The sequence below is a fragment of the Electrona antarctica genome (assembly GCF_951216825.1).
Source record: "Electrona antarctica genome assembly, chromosome: 19".
Taxonomy (NCBI): domain Eukaryota; kingdom Metazoa; phylum Chordata; class Actinopteri; order Myctophiformes; family Myctophidae; genus Electrona; species Electrona antarctica.
The window spans coordinates 13793095-13816492 of record NC_136800.1 but is presented as its reverse complement, the minus strand read 5'-3'; the positions used below and the strand labels follow the sequence as shown (position 1 = coordinate 13816492).

The 23398-nt window shown below is 45.3% G+C and overlaps 1 protein-coding gene across 1 annotated transcript in view; it reads right to left on the bottom strand.

The window, feature by feature from the left end:
- dlgap1a (discs, large homolog-associated protein 1a) overlaps positions 1–12269 on the bottom strand; it is a gene marked incomplete at both ends in the record, with an annotated part of 65395 nt that extends 53126 nt beyond the window's left edge. Inside the window, 2 exons of the mRNA XM_079530368.1 lie at positions 1485–1699; positions 10791–12269. Coding sequence (XP_079386494.1) covers positions 1485–1699; positions 10791–12269 — 1694 coding nt within the window. The remainder of the gene's footprint in view (positions 1–1484; positions 1700–10790) is intronic.
- Positions 12270–23398: the final 11129 nt, after the last annotated feature.

Below are 23398 nucleotides of genomic sequence, written 5' to 3'. Positions count from 1 at the left end.
AACCAAACACTGAAGGTAGATGTTAAATGGTATTTCTGTCTGTAACAAGGCTATGGTACGGTGTGCTGTCCTTTAACCAAACACTGAAGGTAGATGTTAAATGGTATTTCTGTCTGTAACAAGGCTATGGTACGGTGTGCTGTCCTTTAACCAAACACTGAAGGTAGATGTTAAATGGTATTTCTGCCTGTAACGAGGCTATGGTATGGTGTGCTGTCCTTTAACCAAACACTGAAGGTAGATGTTAAATGGTATTTCTGTCTGTAACAAGGCTATGGTACGGTGTGCTGTCCTTTAACCAAACACTGAAGGTAGATGTTAAATGGTATTTCTGTCTGTAACAAGGCTATGGTACGGTGTGCTGTCCTTTAACCAAACACTGAAGGTAGATGTTAAATGATATTTCTGTCTGTAACAAGGCTATGGTACGGTGTGCTGTCCTTTAACCAAACACTGAAGGTAGATGTTAAATGGTATTTCTGTCTGTAACAAGGCTATGGTACGGTGTGCTGTCCTTTAACCAAACACTGAAGGTAGATGTTAAATGGTATTTCTGTCTGTAACAAGGCTATGGTACGGTGTGCTGTCCTTTAACCAAACAGCAGGCCAAACAAAACAAACCAACAACAACAACATAAAACAGGCTTTGATAATAACAAGCACCACTCCAATGTCTAACATCAGGCTTTGGGGTGAGAGAACAACAAACAGTGGACTGACTGATGAATTCAATATTTTCCCCTCAATTATTTATTTTGTGAGAAGAAAATAAATGTAGCCATTAACTGATGTCAAGGCACCCTGGTCTGTCCCCAACCACAGACAGCTCACTCTCACACACATTCATTGGACTACAGCACTGTTTCTCGATCGAGGTCCTGAGAATCCCAGGCGTCCATGTAGAAACCAAATGGACCGTTATGGGTCTGTAACTCAGAGTTAAATGAACACTGAGCATTTTACAGTGTAGGTTCCGGAAGGAACTGGAGCTCCTTGAAATTAAAAAGGTTGGACTACAGCACCACACACGTTGAATATACTGTAGCCATACTGTCAAAACCAATTAGCCGTCTGACAGGGATCCATGCCAAGTGGAGTGCATGAGAGCAAATTAACATTCAGTCAAATTATTAACTTGCTAATGTCATTTGTTAGACTCCGATGCTCACGACAAAGGACTCATGCTAAGGTCAAAAGTATAACCATGTAATGAAAGAAGGATGGAAAGAGGATGAAAGTGAACAGCGAAGAAGGAATGAATGCACATACAGACTACAGAGGAAGGACAGGTTGAAGGAGGAGAGGTGAGTAGTCATGGAGAAAAACCTGATAAAACACGCAATAACAAACACCAAGTATGGCGGGTGGAAGGAAGGATAAGTACTAGACATAATGACGACGCACTAAAGGTCAGGCGACACGGAGGGAGGTAAAGAAAACACAAACTGAAGAAAATAATGCAAGAACTCAAGACATTTTCTTACTGTAAAGTGGTCATCTCCGTCAGGGAGGGCTGCGTGGCTTTCAGGTAGCTGGCCCGCCGCTGCTGGACCTTCGGAGAGGGCTTGGGGCTGCCGTCCGAGTCGCCGCTGTCGTCCTCGGCCATGGCTTTGACGTAGCTGCCGCTTCGCATCCGCCGGCAAGGGATGTCGTCCTCCTTGCCCAGGGGAGAGAAGCCGCTCCACTCGTCCTGAGGCACCTGGTGGCCACGCACAGGGGAGAGGGGAGGAGCGCCGTCACACGGGGCCACCCACGACTGGAGGTCGTCGCCGCCCACACAGTGACGACCCCAGCCGCTACCGTCTGAGTCCCACTCACAGCCGTCCTGGCTGACTAAGCTATCCCGAAGGTACATGCAGACTAATAAAAGCACACCACAACTCGTACATGCAATGGAATGATACACAGGACGATACACACACGCACGCACGCACGCACGCACGCACGCACGCACGCACGCACGCACGCACGCACGCACGCACGCACGCACGCACGCACGCACGCACGCACACACACACACACACACACACACACACACACACACACACACACACACACACACACACACACACACACACACACACACACACACACACACACACACACACACACACACACTAGACTAGAGTGCACATTATTCTTCTTTCACTCACGCGCAAACACACAGTTTGCTTTGGTAAAAGTGTGTCAGCTAATTAGCATGATGTGCAGCGTGTGTGTGTGTGTGTGTGTGTGTGTGTGTGTGTGTGTGTGTGTGTGTGTGTGTTGTGTGTGTGTGCGTGCGTCCATGTGTTTTGTTTGCATGGTTGCTCAGTTTTTAATTAACCTCTGGTATGTTAATACATCTGTTTCCCTGGTCACCTGGGTTGACTAGGCCCAGGGCATGTTCGCTTGGTGTGTGTGTATGTGTGTGTGTGTGTGTGTGTGTGTGTGTGTGTGTGTGTGTGTGTGTGTGTGTGTGTGTGTGTGTGTGTGTGTGTGTGTGTGTGTGTGTGTGTGTGTGTGAGTGAGTACAAAATTACAGCAATGTGTACATGTGAATATGTAGAGCATAATAAATAGGCTTCTCTGAATGAATGGAATTCCATAAGCCAGACATACTATATATAACCTTGTGACCTCTGCACCACATTCACAACACAATACAGTAACTTGTTCCCTTCTGCACAATCTACTGTTAATTAGGGCCTGTTAATTACCGTGCCAGTGATCTGTGTGTGATAGACACACAGATCATGATCACACAGCTCACACAATGCCTCCGAGGATTATTAAACAGTCGCTGTGAGCAGAAAAACTGGAGTTGCTGGCAGTGGCACTGTATACAAAAGCCTCATCAAAGGTTTTGAGATGTTCTATATTTGGTTAAATGAACTGGCAAAGAATGTGAACATAGTAAAATCACTGGTGGTGAACCTCAAGAGACAACAGTCGTTGTCTAACAGTTGTTTACAATGTCTTTGTTTACATTGTCTTCTAAGTGAATTGAGATAAAGTGCTATGCGGGAGCTGTAGAATCTACTGTCACAAAGAATGTTTGTTTGCAACAAATCTTTGATCCTATATTCCTACATGCCATTTCCACGCTGAATTAATACAACATGAATTTCTTACCAATGTGAATTGTGTTTCTGGTTGTGTTTCTTTTTTAATCTTTATTTAGCATTGGTTTTCCTAATGAAGTTACAGTATCATTTATGTAAGAAATAAGTTGTTCTTAGATCTGTCATAGTGGGCCCGGAGGCACATTTCCACATAAACTCGTCTTTACTCCATACATGGAAACTTTGGTGGTACGGTTTCATTAAAGGCAGCCTGCTGGTAGCCTGTGGCAACGTGCAACATAATGCGTTGGAGCACTGGTATTATTGAACCACTCTATCACATACAACACCTATTTCAGAAATAGCTGTAATATTCCACCTGACTAAAATGCTTAAGGAGCAGGTGGCATTTTCTTCCGCTGCAGTGGGCGTTCATGAATAATTTTCCCGACATGTGAAAATGTTCAAAAGGGGTATGAGGGCTGTCATAAGCAATGTCCAAAGGACAAACGGAAGGGGATTAAACATATTTCTAAATCATGCTGGTTATCTTCTTATAGTCGCTGCTGTCACGTCAAAGTCTGCCTGAAGGAAGCCAAACAAAAATATGTTTTACTCTTATGTACCTACATGTACACAAGATGTAACAATAAAGTACATCCTTGAACCTTGAACCTTGCTATTCAAAATGCCAGGGACACATATCACGTATGCAAATATACAGTGACAAGAACACACCCGAAGGAGCGTATATTATATATTATAGATGAACTTTGCCAGTAGTTGCTATTGGCCCGTACTGTCCTACTGTATCCTCTAATGGAAACGTGCCATCTGTTCTAGTGGAAGCTGCGTTGTTGGATAGCCGTATGGCAGTGAATGCTAATTGGTTACCTTCATGGTGTTTGAGTGTGGGAGCTTTTTCCCTCTGGGAATGAGTCAGTCTGTTTAGAAAACAGCATAACTTGACTATGGTTTCTGATAGAAAGTTAGTGATAAAGATTACAAAAGTAATGTCAACATCTTAATACTGTCCAATACTGAGTTAGGGAGGGGGGTGAAATTATGACACGCAGTTACTGCCGTCAAAATATTAAAAAAACACTTTGTGTTTGAAATGCTTTCTAAGGTGTGAGTTGGGGCCCTAAAGATGAATACAAAAGTAATATCAACATCTTAATAATGTCCAATACTTAGATAGGGAATTACTGCCGTCAAAATATGACTTTTTGACTGATAGACACTCGTGTCTATCAGTCAAAGACACTCGTGCTTTCTAAGGTGTGATGATACTATACTGTGGACAAAGCAAGTTCTAAAAGTTCCTGTCTTTCAAACATCTATCTTACAAAGACATAAAAGTAATAATTGACTGACTACTCAAGAGATTTTTTAAATTAAAATTAGGTTTAAATGTATTTTGAAAGGAATTGTATAAACCATGTGTTGGTTTAAGTGCTGTACTTAAGTGCAAAGGGCCAGGATGCCCAATTAAATCTCAAAATTAAATTAAAGGGAGCAATAGCTGGCGCCAATAGGGCAATAATTACCATAATAGCTTCTGCTGTAATAATTTTTAATGTGCTCCTCATTACAATAATATTGGAAGCATATTATGCTTCAAGTGGAATCTAGGTAACATAATCTTCATTTTCAGGTTATCTAATTGAATTAATTAAAAAATGTCCCCTCTGCTGTGAAAAGCAATACTGTAGCAACACACAGCATAATATGCAAGATTTTAGATGACTGCAAAAGTGTAGGAATCTGAACTCTGCATAAAGGAATCCCAAACCGACATTATTTTACTCTGATAGGCCCTAGTTATCATGAAAGGCTTGTCTGCACTGTGCTGAAGTAAGCCTTTTCTGGTTCCTATCTCTCAATGTCGGCTGATGTTGAGCGTTGGCGAGAGGTACAGCATACCTGTTGCACTTATAGAGGTACAGCATACCTGTTAGAGGTACAGCATACCTGTTAGAGGTACAGCATACCTGTTGCACTTATGAAATCACTCCAGTTGTATTGTAGAAAATGGAGACACGCTGAGGGGAAGAGAGATCGGAGGGAAAGAGAAAGAGAAAGGTGTGTGTGTGTGTGTGTGTGTGTGTGTGTGTGTGTGTGTGTGTGTGTGTGTGTGTGTGTGTGTGTGTGTGTGTGTGTGTGTGTGTGTGTGTGTGTGTGTGTGTGTGTGTGTGTGTGTGTGTGTGTGTGTGTGTGTGAAACTGACAACAGAGCCAGTCAGAGAGAAATACAGACAACGGTGAGAAATCCTGTTGCTTCTCAGCCTAAATTCAAACAATATGAATCGCTTAAGAGAGAGAGAGAGAAAGAGAGAGAGAGAGAGAAACCAAAGGGAGCAGCATACAGTTTGACGTACATGTGTGTGCGTATATCTCCGTTTGAGTGTGCATGCGTGCGATGCGTGCGTGCATGCATGTGCTCGTGGGCGCGTGTGTGACTGACGTCAAGCAGACACACAAATGAGCAGGTTGGCTATAAAAAGAAAGTGTGGGGAATACACACCAGCTGCAGTAGCGAGCAACAGAACAGAAGAGCCTAGCTCTCCCACACACACAACAAGGCCTCACTTCCACTGCACCACCTCAGCCGACTGTACAGTCAGGGGTCCATGTGGAGCGCCATGTCCTTTGAGCATTGTTGCGGGATTTTGCGAGATAAATAATAAGCAACCAGGTAAATGAAAACAAGCTCAAAAGAAGCGACTATATTGGCTACATGAGCATTGTAAACACGTTGGCAAAACAAATCTTGCATTTTTCCTTTTTTTTTTTGGGCGATATTTTCTGACTGGGGATGACAAAAGCATTAATCAATTAATGAATATAGGCAGTCTTTGACATGAAAATATTTTTTTAATTATTATTATTATTATTTGAAGCAAGCCCAAATAAGCAACTACACTTTAGAAACAAGACCTAAAACCAGCAACCCGCAACTACCAACATTTACAAGCAATTTTACAGAAAAACAAGCCCAAAGTGATTCATAATAAGTGGGCATGGGAGAATGGGGAAGGCTGCAGACTGCAGAACACAGGCAAATATACAGCCAAGGCAGCTCCAGGCAGTTTTGTAAAATACTCACATTTCACTTATTTTTATGTGGCAGATATTACAAATAAATTATTCCCGGAGAATGCCACTTCTCAAGGCCCTGTAGGGTTTTTATGCATTGTTACTGATTATACACGTCGTAGACTACATCTCCAAAAGTGCTTTCAGTTCAGTGGCAGAACGGCATTAAAGCATTAAAAGACAACACCTTGACAGCAAGGCTTCCTCAACTCTGAAGACAGCCTAATTGCTGCTGAACTTCTCCTTGTCCTATTCAATAAATAAATCATGTTTTTGCAACAGAAGCTACAAGTGAATCTCAGAATCTGTGTCGTTACGAAACAGAACCACACCACCAACATTGCTAGATACCAGACGAGAGAGACGTAAAAACAAATGATGATTAAAGATCACAACTAGAAAAACTAGACTTGTGCCCATTGAGGCACAAATTCCACCTGTTCAAAACGGGCCAATCCTGCAAACTTTGAAAGCCAATGTTAGCCAATTAGGATGGAATATGTAATATCGGACAGATCCGTCTTGAACACATTACTATAGAGATACTGCGGGATTTTTGGACAGAATCTAGAGGAGTAATATAAAAAAATGTGTTTTAAAAAAGTCGGCCTCCTGGTGGCGCTATAACAGGCCGTTCTGGAAAATATGGGGCAGAGGTTCATCGTTGGCATCCAGGGAGTGTGTGTGCAGAATTTGGCATGGACCGGGTTAGCAGTGCTATTAGCTGTACACAGACGGACGGACACACACTCACACACACACGGACGGAGTGCAAAACATTCTCTCTCCCCATGCCTTCGGCCTGGTGGAGACAATTAGTCGCCACGGTTGACTTGCATACAAGCAGCCAGCCTGCACTGCGGCCTCGCCGCCGTCGTGTGGCTTGGTTCAAAAACCACACACATAACTTACTATGGATAGAAGATTGGACAGGGAGCTGCAAGTCATCATTATAGCCATGTCTTGTTATATGATGTTTTGACTGCATAGGGCGGCAGTGGCTCAGCGGTAGAGTGGCCGGTAGAGCAGCCAGATGGTAACCACAAGGGCAGTTCAATCACAGGCTCACCCAGAGTTAGTGTCGAAGTGTCCTTGAGCAAGACTCTGTCTGAACCCCTAATGGTTCCCCATGTGCAGGTTGGTGGATTGCCTGGTGTCCTCCACCATCTGTGTATGAATGGGTGAATGTAATGCACAATCTATGTAAAGCACTTTCGATAAAAGAGCTATATAAATGCACCATTTACCATTTAGTCTAATCCCCTTTATGTATGAAATATACTGTGCATAAAATGTACAGTACAGTAATGACCCCTAAAGTAATACACACACACACACACACACACACACACACACACACACACACACACACACACACACACACACACACACACACACACACACACACACACACACACACACACACACACACACACACACACACACACACACACACACACACACACACACACACACACAGAGAGAGAGATCAACCAGAGTCCATACAAGCTGCAAAGGCTCTCATAAATTATGTTTCACTGTCTCTTAGCAAATTACACATAAAATGTGATGACAGAAATCTGATGTTGCATGGATGTTAGGCTCTAACATGTAGCTCTAAGCGTAAGTTCAATAAGGAATAAGCTCATGGGTCCCAAGACAAATGTTAGTGCAAGCTGACTATAAAGTGCTAAATCATATCATCTCTCTCGCACGCTTTCATCCACTAACATCCTTTCATTCACAGCTTGTGAGTGTGAGCACTGAGCAGCGTATCATTTAATGGGTAACTGGGTTCTGCCACGCCCCCCGCCCTGCCTGCCAAAAACGAGTCAACAAGGGCACCGTCCGGGGTCACATTCAAATACAGGACCTCACCCCATTCCAGTGTTGCCTCGGTAGTGTGCCTCGCAAATCAATAGACTTTCCGTCTCAACCTCCTGGGATTGGATTTCACTGCCCTGGGCGCAATAGCTGAGGTGTACCATTAAGCCCAGTTGACACCTCAGTATTTATTGCCTACACCTGGCCTACAGGACACCGCTCCATGGATTCGTATAGCCTGCTATGCATCGTTGGCTACAGCCTTTTGTCGCTGGCTAAAACAGTGCCGCCGCGGCACACGCACAGCACGCACTGTGCGTAGGGCACCACTGTGCGGGGGGCACCACGGTGCGGGGGGCACCACGGTGCGTAGGGCACCACGGTGCGGGGGGCACCACGGTGCGGGGGGCACCACGGTGCGTAGGGCACCAGGGTGCGGGGGGCACCACGGTGCGTAGGGCACCAGGGTGCGGGGGGCACCACGGTGCGTAGGGCACCACGGTGCGGGGGGCACCACGGTGCGGGGGGCACCACGGTGCGGGGGGCACCACGGTGCGTAGGGCACCAGGGTGCGGGGGGCACCACGGTGCGTAGGGCACCAGGGTGCGGGGGGCACCACGGTGCGTAGGGCACCACGGTGCGGGGGGCACCACGGTGCGGGGGGCACCACGGTGCGGGGGGCACCACGGTGCGGGGGGCACCACGGTGCGGGGGGCACCACGGTGCGTAGGGCACCACGGTGCGGGGGGCACCACTGTGCGGGGGGCACCACGGTGCGGGGGGCACCACGGTGCGGGGGGCACCACGGTGCGTAGGGCACCACGGTGCGTAGGGCACCACGGTGCGAGGGCGGGAGGCACCACGGTGCGGGGGGCACCACGGTGCGGGGGGCACCACGGTGCGGGGGGCACCAAAATGAGCCCATGCGATCCAATTTTCTCCGCCGCCAAACGAGTCACAACCTGTGTGCGTCCTCAAGTTGCATGCGTGCCCATGTGGATCTCCTCAGATCCTATCATTTAGCTTGATTTGCTTGAATTCATTATATTGCGCTAACCTCACCTCACCTCAGGGTGCTATGAGTTACACGTTGGCACATTGGCATATCATTGGTGCTTCGTTTCAATCAGCGCATTTGCTATTTCTAGCTGCGGATTACATAGGGAAGTCATGCTGTGTTTTTCTAAAGCTATTCAGTGATTGCAGTCCTAAGCTAATCATCATGCATCTGTTCAGATTCAGCTCCCTCTTTGCGTTTTGCAAGATTGTATGTAGAGGTTTCCAAGTTTGAAATCAAACGGATCAGTTTTCTTTTACTTCTTTTACTATTATTTTTTATATTATTAACATTACTAATACTGTCTTTAAAAATCAGAGATGACGCGTTGTGACATCCTTAAGCGATGACCATCACATAAATGTGTTGGCCTGCTTTGGTAAAGCATCTTATCTGATAAAATGATGCTATTTGTTGATTATGTCTGGATGGGAGACAGAGAGAAGGAAGAAGAAGGCATTGCGAGGGCAAATGTTAAACGCCAACATGGCCAATTATCTCCTTATCCCCTGCCCACATGCTTCTTGCAATGTTGTGTAATGAAATGGATCATTATCCCACAGCTCAGCGTTGGTCACAGTGACATGTATTGATGGAGTGTCGAACATGACACCAATTACATGGTTTTAAGACTGTCCTATGTACGGAGAAGACAAAACAAATCCAATAATTAGGATAATCTGAATACCAACATTGTAGATACTACTAGATAGACCTGTATTGATCCTGTAGTCACTAGGGGATTATAGACGTTCTTGGTAACATTGTCATAAATTGTGGCCATCTCCGTTTGTTACAAATTATATAATCGATTAAATCTCCCCCCAATGTAAAACATCTTTGGGTACTTAAAAAAACGCTATATAAATAGCCAGACATTATTACGCACGCACGCACGCACGCGCATGCACGCGCACACACACACACACACACACACACACACACACACACACACACACACACACACACACACACACACACACACACACACACACACACACACACACACACACACACACACACACAGCTAGATGGCTACACAGTACACTACATGCAATACAAAATAACAAACCACCACACAAAACTGCACGGCAAAAACACAATATTCAATATATTCAATATTCAATATACAACACGACGCAATGCAACAAAACACGACACGACACGACACGACACGACACGACACGGCACGGCACGGCACGGCACGACACGACACGACACGACACGACACGACACGACACGACACGACACAACTCAGTGAAATGCAACATAACACAACATAAGTCAACAACCGAAACACAGTACAGTACAGTAAAGAATTAGAGGAGGAAAAAGTGAAGGAAAAACCCAGGAAGGGAAATACTACCAAATTAAAGGTGAGGTCTACAGACACGAGAAAGAAAGGATGTCATTCCTCTAAAACTCACAGCATTTCAGAGAGTAAGGCCTCTACTGGCTCTGCACTTACTTCTCTCTTCAACTCAAAAGGAAGGAGGAAGAGGAAGGGGGAGGAGGCGCTCCAAACCAAGGGGTGGGGGTGGTGGTGGTGGTGGGGTGTTAGAGGGGAGGTGGGAAGGGGAGGTTAGGTGCCAAACAGCGTGCAGGTGAGTTGGGTTATAGGTGGACGGAAGGAGGCTGCAGAGGAGGCGGTTGGTTGGAGGAGAGAGTCGGGGGGGAAATTTGAGTGATGAAAGTGGAGAACGAGGTGAGTGAGTGAGGGAGAAGGGGGGGGTGGGGGGGGCGGGTGGGCAAGGAGGTATCATTTACCTGCAGGAAATGGCATGTGCGCTCCTGCTGCTGACTGGCCTTAGATTTGACTAGCGCTCTATCTAGGTTTAGGTTACCGCATCCCGCGGAACCGGCCCGCGGCTCGCCGCCATCGTGGTTGTTGTAGAGCTCTCGGGCCCTGCTCACCGTTAGGCTTGAAGACCACGCCCCTTTCTTCACCAGGGGCCCATCTGAGCCCCCCAGCGGCAGCAAGGGACCGCTGCCTCCTCCTCCTCCGTTATTGATGTTGCCGCTAACGGGCATGCACGCCGATGCCGACGACCCTGCATACTTCATGTCGTTGCTGCTCCTGGAGGCCTTGAGCGCCGCGTGGTGATGATGGGAGGGGTGGTGGTGGTGGTGGGTGTGGCCGTGCTGCGTGTGGCCGTGCTGCGTGTGGCCGTGCTGCGTGTGGCCATGCTGCGTGTAGCTGTGCTGCGCGTGCTGCTGCTGCTCGTTGAGCGTCCCGTACGGGTCCCCCATGAAGTAGGACTGCTGCGACTGGGACGGCGTCAGGCCCGGCAGGGGCGTCTGGGGGAACCGGTCAAGGTGGCGCCCCACCGTCATGGAGACGGGCGAGGGGGAGAGCGAGGGGGAGGAGGGGGAGTGGTGGGCGTGGGGATGCGGGGGGTGGTAGAGGCACAGCTCGCGCTCCAGCTTGTCGTCGGAGCTCCAGTAGCCGGAGCCCGGCGCCGAGGCCGAGCCGTGCAGCAGCTGGTGCTGATGTTGGTGGTGGTGGTGGTGGCTGCGGTGCTTGGGCTCCGCCGACCGGCAGCGCTCGCGGCTCTTGCTGCGCTTCCGGTGGTGGCGTCCCCCCCCCGCCGGCGGGGGGGCCTCCCCCTCCGGGCTGGTCCGGGACCCCCCTCCGCCTCCGTTCACGCTGCCGTTGCTGCTCCCCTTGGAGGGGGGCACGTGGTGCGGCCCCTCCAGCGAGTGTGACTTGGTGAAGAGCTTCTGGACTGAGTGGACGAGGTGTCGTATCCTGCCGGGGCTGTCGCTGTTGCTGCCGATGCTCGTCAGGACCATGCCCGCCGAGCCGCCGTGCGCCATCGCACTGCGCTTGTACTGCAGCGTGTGGTAGCCGTCCCGTGTGAACAGCGACTGCGACTGCGACTGCTCGAACGGGTCGGAGAAGCTGGACGGCACGCAGGTGGGCGTTTTGGGGCCTCCTCCCGTGTAAGGCACCATGGCCATACAGTCCTCTTTGGACTCTGCATGGTGGGAGGCCAAGGACGTGGAGTGGCACCTCCGGGGGAAGGTCCCGTAGGGCACCACGCTGCTGCTGTCCGAGGCGTAGGGGCCGCGCTGGGCGTTGTAGTAGTTGACGTCGGCCGGGTGGTGGGGCATGGGGACGGGCACGGGGATGTCCATCTGGCTGATCAGATATGGCTTGCGTTCCATGTGGTGTCCCAGAGGGTTGTAGGACGGCTCGTAGGAGAGCACGTGGTGGTGACTCCGGCTACTGGACAGCCCCTTCATGGCTGAAGGAGTGACGAGGCGCAGATGGAGAGAGGGACGGATGGAAGCAGGGAGGGACGCGAGGAGAGATGCCTGCAGGCAGTGCCCCCCGGTGGTCTGAGAGAGGTGCTGCAGGCAGAGGACTGTCCCTGAGAGGAGTGCTGCAGAGTCTGAGGAAGACAAGGAGGAAGATGACAAACCACAGTGTTAATTGAACAGCGTTTTAACCACTTAAACCCTGTATACCTCGTAGACCGAGGTCCTCCAGCAGTCTATAGAAGCCCCCACCACGTTTATTTCCCTCTACAGCAAATGTCTGTGCAAAACAAATAGCTGATCTACAAGATTACAGTGCATCACAACGCAACACGATCCACCTTTAAGATTACAGTGCATCACAACGCAACACGATCCACCTGTTTGAGGAGTGCTAGCTCCTCCAATGCCTTTTGAAATGACATCATATTATGGCAGCCGAGTCTATGGACTGTTTGTTTATGGCAGCAGTTACATAAACTGTTAAAAGGGCAGACGACGTGAGACGTCATGTGGCCAATATTGTATACATCTTGATTGACTGATTTGGTTTTATACACACTGCATTCCTGTCTCATAACGTATATACAGTATAGTGGCAGTAAATATGCAATTAATGTTAGTGACTCTGCCATTATGTGGAGGCTTCTGAAAGTCAAATGATGCTTCATTTTCCAAAAAACGAATGTCCCCCCGTGTCATGTGGCAGGCACAGTGGGCACCCCTCACTTGACACAAGTGTGATTTTTATTTTCAAGGACCCCCATAACTCTCAGAGTTAGAGACCTGTAAGGGGCTAGTTGGAACCTCCTCACTGAACCAAGCAGATCGTTCCCATTTTGGTTTCTGGCGATCTGAAAACGTCATTTCCACCGTGCAAAAAGCCACCATCTGCAGGACTGTCTCAGGATGGTGAACTGACATCCAGTCATAAGGTAGTCTCACGTAGCCAGACAACTATTCCACAATCTCCGAATGCTAGAGTCTGGAACTGATGTCATCAAATATTTCATATTAGGTACATAGCCAAGCTGTGTTCAATACTTCTAGCTGTGAGAGAGAGGCTGTGTCATGTCCATGCTGCACTATATTAAGAACAAGAATGCCTATCATCCACTGACCATTTGATATGACAGCGTGCAGAGAGCACAGCTCCAATGATCCAATGACCATTGCATGTTGTCTCAAGTCTCATCTGTTATGATGATTGCACAAATTTGAGATGTGTATTAGCCAATCAGCTTAAAGGCCAAAGGGATAGAGAGAACTACATGATGTATTAGTAAGGACATCAATATTTCTGTAAACATCTGACAACTGTATATAAAGACTGGTGGTCTGGGACACCTTTTCGGGGTCTTGGAATCTGTGCTATGGCTGTCACTGAATAAACAACAGATGACCAACAACTCTTGTCTTCTTCATTTCCCAAAAACCCTCATCAGAACTACACCTCCCGAAATCAAGAAAGCTCCCATTGTAAATATCTTTACATTTTCTTTATTTTATTTCCAGCTATATATGCTTAGATGAATTTGATTTATATTAGGATACATTTGCGTGACTGTAAAGATGAAACGGAAGTGGGGAGGAGGCTTCACTTTTTTCCGCTTTATCGCTCACTCATGCTCGGAGGTTCCGTGGTCTCCTGGGTGTATGACGGAAGCATTTCAAAATTGTGAGAGGCAACCGCCTGGCAACGCAAGACTATTAGTCATAAGGCTACAAACTTCATGCGCCTTTCCGGACGGCAGTAGTTTTTAATCACTTAACCCATTTTGGGCGGGAACCCCTTTTGGTGTTAGCATTATGTCATGCTTTAGCTATTGAAAAATAGCAGATCTACAAGCTCATAGCGCGCCACCGAGTGGCGCGCTATGTGGCGCGCTATAGCAGACCTAACTTGTAGGTCTGCTATTTTTGAAAAATCGAAGAACGACTGACATAGAAACATAGCTTTTTCAGAAAACTGTCAGGATGCAGAAGACATTTTTAGAATCTGATCTCAGGTCAAAATGGGTTAAACCTTAACTTCTTTGACCGGGTGTCCGCCCGCCCACCCGCCCGCCCGCCCGCCCACATGGATGTTCACTTTGAAACAAATTATGAAAACATCTTAGACTTAGACCCATGTATGTCATCTTTGGCACACCGCAGCGATGTACTGTGCAGTATACAGCACTGAACAAAGTGTAGCAGTCTCTGCGCTCTCTAAGATCATCAATGATGAATGCTTTGTGCAAAGCAGCACATGGAACATCTGCACATCTCCGAGCCGTCCCTATAGCTGTGCTGTGTTCCCAACATCCCTAAAGGCACCGCAAGAGACACTTTGATCTAGATTGGAGCCGTACAGTTACCATGAATACAACCGCCCACACACACACACACACACACACACACACACTCTCTCACATAATGTGCTGCGCGCACATGTACACACACATGCAAAGTGCACACGTTCTGCTTTCTCGTGGATGTGTAAATGTGTTCTACCATTTCACATCCCACGTGGGTATATTGCCTTTTATGACTGGGTGATCCATCAAGTTCAGAATACACTATCAACAATGTACGCCAGAGAGAGAGAGAGAGAAAGAGAGCTAAAAATGACATTCACAGTGAGCGCAAAGGGTTTTGGTCAATACAGCGTTTACAGTTCAAATGTATGTGCGTGCGTGTATTATGTGTGTGCAAGTGTGTGCACAAGATGTACAGTACAGGTGCATGTGAGTGTGTGCATTTATGTGAATAACTGAATATACACGAGTGTTCATATTTCCAAAGTGAGTATTTAACCTATTAAAACCGGGAAAGCATTTTAGATTCGAAAGGTTTCATGACATTAATTTTCATTTTTTTTTAGGTTTTATGACCTATACCCAAAAAACCTGAACTTTGAACATTCAGTGGATTTTCTGTGGTCTGGAGTTTTCTCCGGGGTTTGGAAGCCTTTTGAGCTGCAATGAAAACGGGCAAAACAGTGAAAACAGTGACATCTGCTGGCAAATCCCATTGACATATATGGGATTTGCAGGCTGTGACATCACAAACAGCAGGAAAATCAGAGCACGTGTTTGAGCAGAAAACCCCAGACCACAGAAAATCTACTGAATGTTAAAAGTTCAGGGTTTTTGGGTGAAATTGAGCACTTTAACCATTATTTCAGACTTTGGCGATTCAACAAGAGCAGATACAGATGTCAGATTTGTATTCAAGGGATAGCCCCTTGAGATACAGCGTCTCATTTTCAAGGGGGGACCTATAAAACATGAACAAGATACATAAGGTACACAGATACAGATACAAATAATATACAGATACATGCGTACTGTATATACACAGATTGCTTGCTCACCCTCTTCCACCCATTCCACCAACCACCACATCATCATCATAAACAACAGAGGAAAGAAGGGCACAGTGCAAATACATCAGAGTCAAGCATACGTGTCACTTAGTGCCACAAATCGTGCTTATTTGTGAAAGCTACAGTATACTGTACAGTATATATTATATATTATAATATATGTATATATAAAGCTTTACTGTATATATTTTTAAAGCGAACATTTTTAACTCAAATTTGCTTCTGGGGGTCCCTGCATGGAACAACATTTTGAGATGGGCGTCAGAGGCCAAATACATATAATATTGGGGGGATCCTTGACAACGTTTTGAGCAGCACTCATATAGCAACATACACTTTTAGATTTTGAAGACATTTTGTAGAATGGGCCTCAGGTCTTAATGGGTTAAGTCGCTATGTCTCTCATAATGGCGTCAACATGCGCCAGGAAGCAGCTTGCCTGCAACAGGAAAAAAGGCGGGTCTCCACAGGAGATGATGAGAATGAGCGTCCAACCGTATCATTACTGAGCCTTTATTGGCCGGCTGTGTGTCATTACGGGCCTATTATTGGCTGCTGAGGTCCTCTAATGGCTCAGGGGGTGGTAGCTTTTGCACCATGAGGCATTTAGTGCCCCAGGGGTCCCAGATTGTTGCTTGCTACCACGTGCAAGGCTGCGGTCAATGTCTTTCTCAATGGGGGAATTTCACTAAAAGGCCCCCATTCAGAACAGGAAACAGTCCCTGAAAATGGACCTGTTAGGTCCATTTGTTGGTTGGTGCACAGGACAGCAGTGGCTCTGTAGGTAGAGAGGCATCTTGGGGAACGGAAGGTTCCCAGTTCAAACGCGAGCTCCCCCAGGGTTGGTGTCCAAGTGTCCTTGAGCAAGACACTGAACCCCTAATTGCCCCCGATGACCAGATAATAATCAAAATCTACGAAGTAATTACTAAAGTTTTCAAATAATTGTAGTGAAGTAAAAGTATAATATTTGCTTCTGAGATGTAGTGAGTAGAAGTAAAAGTATTGAAATTTGGAAATATTGAAAATTCGACTTTAGCCTGAGTACAGGCTAAATGTACTTGTGTTCACCACTGCGCACACACTCACGCGCACGCGCACACGAACACACACACGAACACACACACACACACACACACACACACACACACACACACACACACACACACACACACACACACACACACACACACACACACACACACACACACGTCACACACACACACAGGGTCTGGTTGGATGCATGGATTCGGCTCTCCCTATAAAATATATATACACTTTATGCTACAGTATGTATAACATGCATCCTCAACACCCACACTCTGTATAGATATGCATAATTATTTTCTTACATACACACGTCACATATTATACAGAGTACACGCATGAATTATGGTATCGTCAGAAACTAGGACAGGCACTGTGAATTCATTCCCCCGAGATTTTGGTCTGTTGCAAATCTAAGATTTTTGTACGCTGTGGATGTATAATGAAAGATATTAGTAAAGTTGTGGTGAAAGAGAACTAAGAACTCATCTGGTATCAAGGATTTTGTCCTTGCGCAATGGTTAAGGTAAGTGCAATGTAGATACACTGGAAAGATAGTTTCAGCATATTGCAATACTCAATTCCCAAATTTTGCCTTTAACCAATTTTTAAAGCGAACATTTTTAACTCAAATCTTTTCTTCGGGGGTCCCAGCTGGAACAAATATTTTGAGATGGGAGCCTGCGGCCAAATACAATTTTGGGGGTCCTTGACATGAAAACGTTTGAGAACCACAGAAACATACGTTTTCCAGAAAGCTGTTAGGATTCAGAAGACATTTCTTAGAACCGGCCTCACGTCTTAATTGGTTAAAATATTTCACCGGTCGCTGGTTTAGTCACTGTGTGGTACAGTATACAGTTTAGTCACTGTGTGGTACAATATACAGTTTAGTCACTGTGTGGTACAGTATACAGTTTAGTCACTGTGTGGTACAGTATACAGTTTAGTCACTGTGTGGTACAGTCTACAGTTTAGTCACTGTGTGGTACAGTATACAGTTTAGTCACTGTGTGGTACAGTATACAGTTTAGTCACTGTGTGGTACAGTATACAGTTTAGTCACTGTGTGGTACAGTATACAGTTTAGTCACTGTGTTGTACAGTATACAGTTTAGTCACTGTGTTGTACAGTATACAGTTTAGTCACTGTGTGGTACAGTATACAGTTTAGTCACTGTGTGGTACAGTCTACAGTTTAGTCACTGTGTTGTACAGTATACAGTTTAGTCACTGTGTTGTACAGTATACAGTTTAGTCACTGTGTGGTACAGTATACAGTATACAGTTTAGTCACTGTGTGGTACAGTATACAGTTTAGTCACTGTGTGGTACAATATACAGTTTAGTCACTGTGTGGTACAGTCTACAGTTTAGTCACTGTGTGGTACAGTATACAGTTTAGTCACTGTGTGGTACAATATACAGTTTAGTCACTGTGTGGTACAGTCTACAGTTTAGTCACTGTGTGGTACAGTATACAGTTTAGTCACTGTGTGGTACAGTCTACAGTTTAGTCACTGTGTGGTACAGTCTACAGTTTAGTCACTGTGTGGTACAGTCTACAGTTTAGTCACTGTGTGGTACAGTATACAGTTTAGTCACTGTGTGGTACAGTCTACAGTTTAGTCACTGTGTGGTACAGTCTACAGTTTAGTCACTGTGTGGTACAGTATACAGTTTAGTCACTGTGTGGTACAATATACAGTTTAGTCACTGTGTGGTACAGTCTACAGTTTAGTCACTGTGTGGTACAGTATACAGTTTAGTCACTGTGTGGTACAATATACAGTTTAGTCACTGTGTGGTACAGTCTACAGTTTAGTCACTGTGTGGTACAGTATACAGTTTAGTCACTGTGTGGTACAGTCTACAGTTTAGTCACTGTGTGGTACAGTCTACAGTTTAGTCACTGTGTGGTACAGTCTACAGTTTAGTCACTGTGTGGTACAGTATACAGTTTAGTCACTGTGTGGTACAGTCTACAGTTTAGTCACTGTGTGGTACAGTCTACAGTTTAGTCACTGTGTGGTACAGTATACAGTATACAGTTTAGTCACTGTGTGGTACAGTATACAGTATACAGTTTAGTCACTGTGTGGTACAATATACAGTTTAGTCACTGTGTGGTACAGTATACAGTATACAGTTTAGTCACTGTGTGGTACAGTATACAGTATACAGTTTAGTCACTGTGTGGTACAGTATACAGTATACAGTTTAGTCACTGTGTGGTACAGTATACAGTATACAGTTTAGTCACTGTGTGGTACAATATACAGTATACAGTTTAGTCACTGTGTGGTACAATATACAGTATACAGTATACAGTTTAGTCACTGTGTGGTACAGTATACAGTATACAGTTTAGTCACTGTGTGGTACAGTATACAGTATACAGTTTAGTCACTGTGTGGTACAATATACAGTATACAGTTTAGTCACTGTGTGGTACAATATACAGTATACAGTATACAGTTTAGTCACTGTGTGGTACAGTATACAGTATACAGTTTAGTCACTGTGTGGTACAGTATACAGTCTACAGTTTAGTCACTGTGTGGTACAGTATACAGTTTAGTCACTGTGTGGTACAGTCTACAGTTTAGTCACTGTGTGGTACAGTCTACAGTTTAGTCACTGTGTGGTACAGTCTACAGTTTAGTCACTGTGTGGTACAGTATACAGTTTAGTCACTGTGTGGTACAGTCTACAGTTTAGTCACTGTGTGGTACAGTCTACAGTTTAGTCACTGTGTGGTACAGTCTACAGTTTAGTCACTGTGTGGTACAGTATACAGTAAGAGGTTTAGTCACTGTGTGGTACAGTATACAGTAAGAGGTTTAGTCACTGTGTGGTACAGTCTACAGTTTAGTCACTGTGTGGTACAGTATACAGTTTAGTCACTGTGTGGTACAGTCTACAGTTTAGTCACTGTGTGGTACAGTATACAGTAAGAGGTTTAGTCACTGTGTGGTACAGTCTACAGTTTAGTCACTGTGTGGTACAGTATACAGTAAGAGGTTTAGTCACTGTGTGGTACAGTATACAGTAAGAGGTTTAGTCACTGTGTGGTACAGTATACAGTTTAGTCACTGTGTGGTACAGTATACAGTTTAGTCACTGTGTGGTACAGTATACAGTTTAGTCACTGTGTGGTACAGTCTACAGTTTAGTCACTGTGTTGTACAGTATACAGTTTAGTCACTGTGTGGTACAGTATACAGTAAGAGCTCTGCAAGAAATGCCCTCATACTGACCTTATGTAATACAAGAATGATTTTACATCTCAAGTCTGGACTGGGACACCGCTCCAGAGAACACAACGCTACATAGGCACTTTTCATTCCACACAACCCAACCCACAGTGTGTATGCGTGTGCGTGTGTGTGTGTGCGCACACGTGTGTGTGTATGCGTGTGCAGTGGATTTACATTCGCAAGTCTATGAAAGTACAGTATGATTTGACTGTACATATTGTGAATGTTTGTCTATGCATACAGTACGTGTGTGCGTGTGACCCTATCCTTGAGCACCAAGATGCATTTGTGTGTGCGTGTGTGCACGTGCGTGCGTGCACAATGTGTGTATTCTCTGACCTACTTGGCTTGTCCCATGGCTACTTAACACAACCTGACAGCTCCACCGGTAAGAGAGCTGCTAACAAGGCTATGTGCTACAGTAACTCCCTGCGAGATGTCACACACACACACATGCACGCACACACGCACGCACGCACGCACGCACGCACGCACACACATTCCACTAAAGTTCCCATAGTATTAGTCCCTATACTTTACATAGTTTCACCAGAGTAATGACACTTCCTTCTATTAAGAAATCAATTCTGATTAGCCTCCTGTAGTGATGGTCATGTTGGTCGACCAAAATGTCCACACAACACATCTCATAATCTAGGAAGATCGCATGATCAAGGCCTCAAGAGGCGGATTGGCGTTTGTTATAATTTGCTCACAGCATGTCATGGACGTGACAAAAAAGAAGACTGAAACAAAAGAATAAGACAAAGGACAAAGTACGTTGGACGCGAGATAAATTAAAGCCTGCAGCAAATAGCCGCCTGGTTCTTTTAAACGCATGGGGTCCAAGTCCATTTGGTGAAATAAATGCCCGGGTTAGTATTTTGTGGACAAACGGTAGTATTGTTGGGTGTAGCTCCTCTACAGTTGGTCTAAACCAGGGGTTCTCAACGTTTTTGGCCGGGGACCCCCGGAAATGCTTTGGCAATGTCTCGGGACCCCCGCCCCGCCCCCTCCCGACCCCCAATATAAATTGACTGCTACAATAACCTTAAACCATTTTGGGCGGGAACCCCTTTTGGTGTTTTAAGCATTATAATTTAGCTATTGAAAAATAGCAGATCTACAAGCTCATAGCGCGCCACCGAGTGGCGCGCTACGAGCTTGTAGGTCTGCTATTTTTGAAAAATTGTGAAAATAAAATTTTAAAAGAAATCTTTTTTTTTTTTTTTTTTTTTTAATAATTTGGGGACCCCCTAAAATAATTTGGCGACCCCCCGAGGGGTCGCGACCCACGGGTTGAGAACCCCTGGTCTAAACCAGTGGTTGCATTTGAGCCATGGACCACAGGACCACCATTTGATGACATTTAGACACAAAACTAAAGAATATTTAGTTTTTGCATAACGTTTTTTTCTCACAAAATGAAACAACATATTTGGTTTCATTTTGCGCTCTCAAGAGTTAAAGATCTATAAGGGTTCATTTGGTTACCAACCTGGAACCCCTTCAAGGACCACTGGTCTAAACCTCTACTTCACTGTTTGAATAAGATCTAATTTATCAAGCTTTGTACGATTGTTTCAAATTAGGAAAATTATACATTATACAATCAATCATACAGTATGTGTAAATATGTAAGTATAAACTCAATTATTATACTGCCTATACAGGACACGTCTGGATCATAATGACAGTGACGATGAACACAATTACTATTCTTTTAGGCTAAACAGAACAACGAACAACCACCACTACCATAATGATCTCACTTAAAGCTAAGATCCAGAGAAGATCGTGCCTTTGCTGTTGCAGCCCCCATAAGCTCTGGAACATCCTGCCTTTTATCATCAAAAGTGCCCAGTCCATTGAGGCATTTCCTCAAGACTCATCTCTTTTCAATGGCCTTTGATCACTGCTGAGGCTCAGGCTACTGTACTGCTTACATTGTTTGTCTTTCGATGCTATGTGGGTGCAAATGCATAATGTTTTGTTGATACTTTGATTTTACTCATTTTATCTGAACGTTGCCTTTGATGCTATGAGTATGTGGGTGCACAGGTATAATATTGTGTTGATGCTTTGATTATACTGTGTAGTACAGCACCTTGGTCAATCTCGATTGTTTTAAATGACATTGTGCTCTAGAAGATAAAGCTTGGTTTGATTTGATTTGATTTGATAACAGCAGCATAGACAAAAATCTGCTTGGCAATTCAGGCCTGATGTCAGACTACTGTTTCTGCTTTCACTGCAAAGCAGCAATCACTACTACAGTATGCTCAGGTCACCTTTGACCTCATTTGGAAATGGTTTAATTAACGCAGTACGGTACGGGAGCAGTGGAGCACGCTCCATCCTTAAAGACAGATCAAAGGTCATACTGAAGAGATAGAATGAGCAGAGAGAAAGAGAGAGATGGCCATAATGTCTACTGTACACCGTAAAGTGCACTCTCAGAGTTACATTTACACTGAGGAATTGGTACAAAAGTTTACAGTTGTTGCGGGTTTGTGTTTTTGGATTAAATGCACTTGACTGCAGCACTTCTCAGAAGTGACACAAACACATTCCACATAGAATAGCATAACAACAAAATAGAATTCCATAGAATACCATAACAACAAAATAGAATTCCATAGAATACCATAACACTGAGTACACTCAGAGAAACTCACTTCTTTCCAGGTCTCTCTCTCTCTCTCTCTCTCTCTCTCTCTCTGTCACATCTCTCTCTCTCTCTCACATCTCTCTCTCTCTCTCTCTCTCTCTCACATCTCTCTCTCTCTCTCACATCTCTCTCTCTCTCACATCTCTGTTCTCCTCATGGCACTAACTCTCCACCATTCTACCGTTTCTTACCTCTGCATCATATTCTCTTTCTTTTCTCGTTCTTTACACGTCGCACATGTACGCACGCACACGCACGCATGCACGCATGCACGCATGCACGCGCACGCGCGCACGCGCACACAAACACACACACACCTCTCTGTCTCACGGCACACAAATAACCTACAGCAGGGCTCTGTGGTGCAAAAATATTATCAACACATTTCATTGAACTTTGACCTTTCAACAAACCCATTCCTCAGTAGGTTTTTCCTTTTCAAACCATGTGAGAAGGTCATCTTCTATCACTGGTAAACAGTGATAGAAAACATGTACCACATAATGGTAAAGGATTACTGCATCAAATTCAATCTTGTATTACTGTAAACTAGGAATCACATGTATACTGCCCTTTGTGTTACAATCTATCCGTGTCCCCCTGTTTCTAATTTGTTTGGTAATAATTTGATGGCTGTCACCCTCCGGGACCTGCATGTGCAATATCTTTTCTTTTCTGCCTCCGTTGTCTCTCAATCTCGTACCTCTGACACAGTGCTCGGTTTGAAAAATCTAAATAGAGTGCCCATTACTGCTTGCTTTCATAA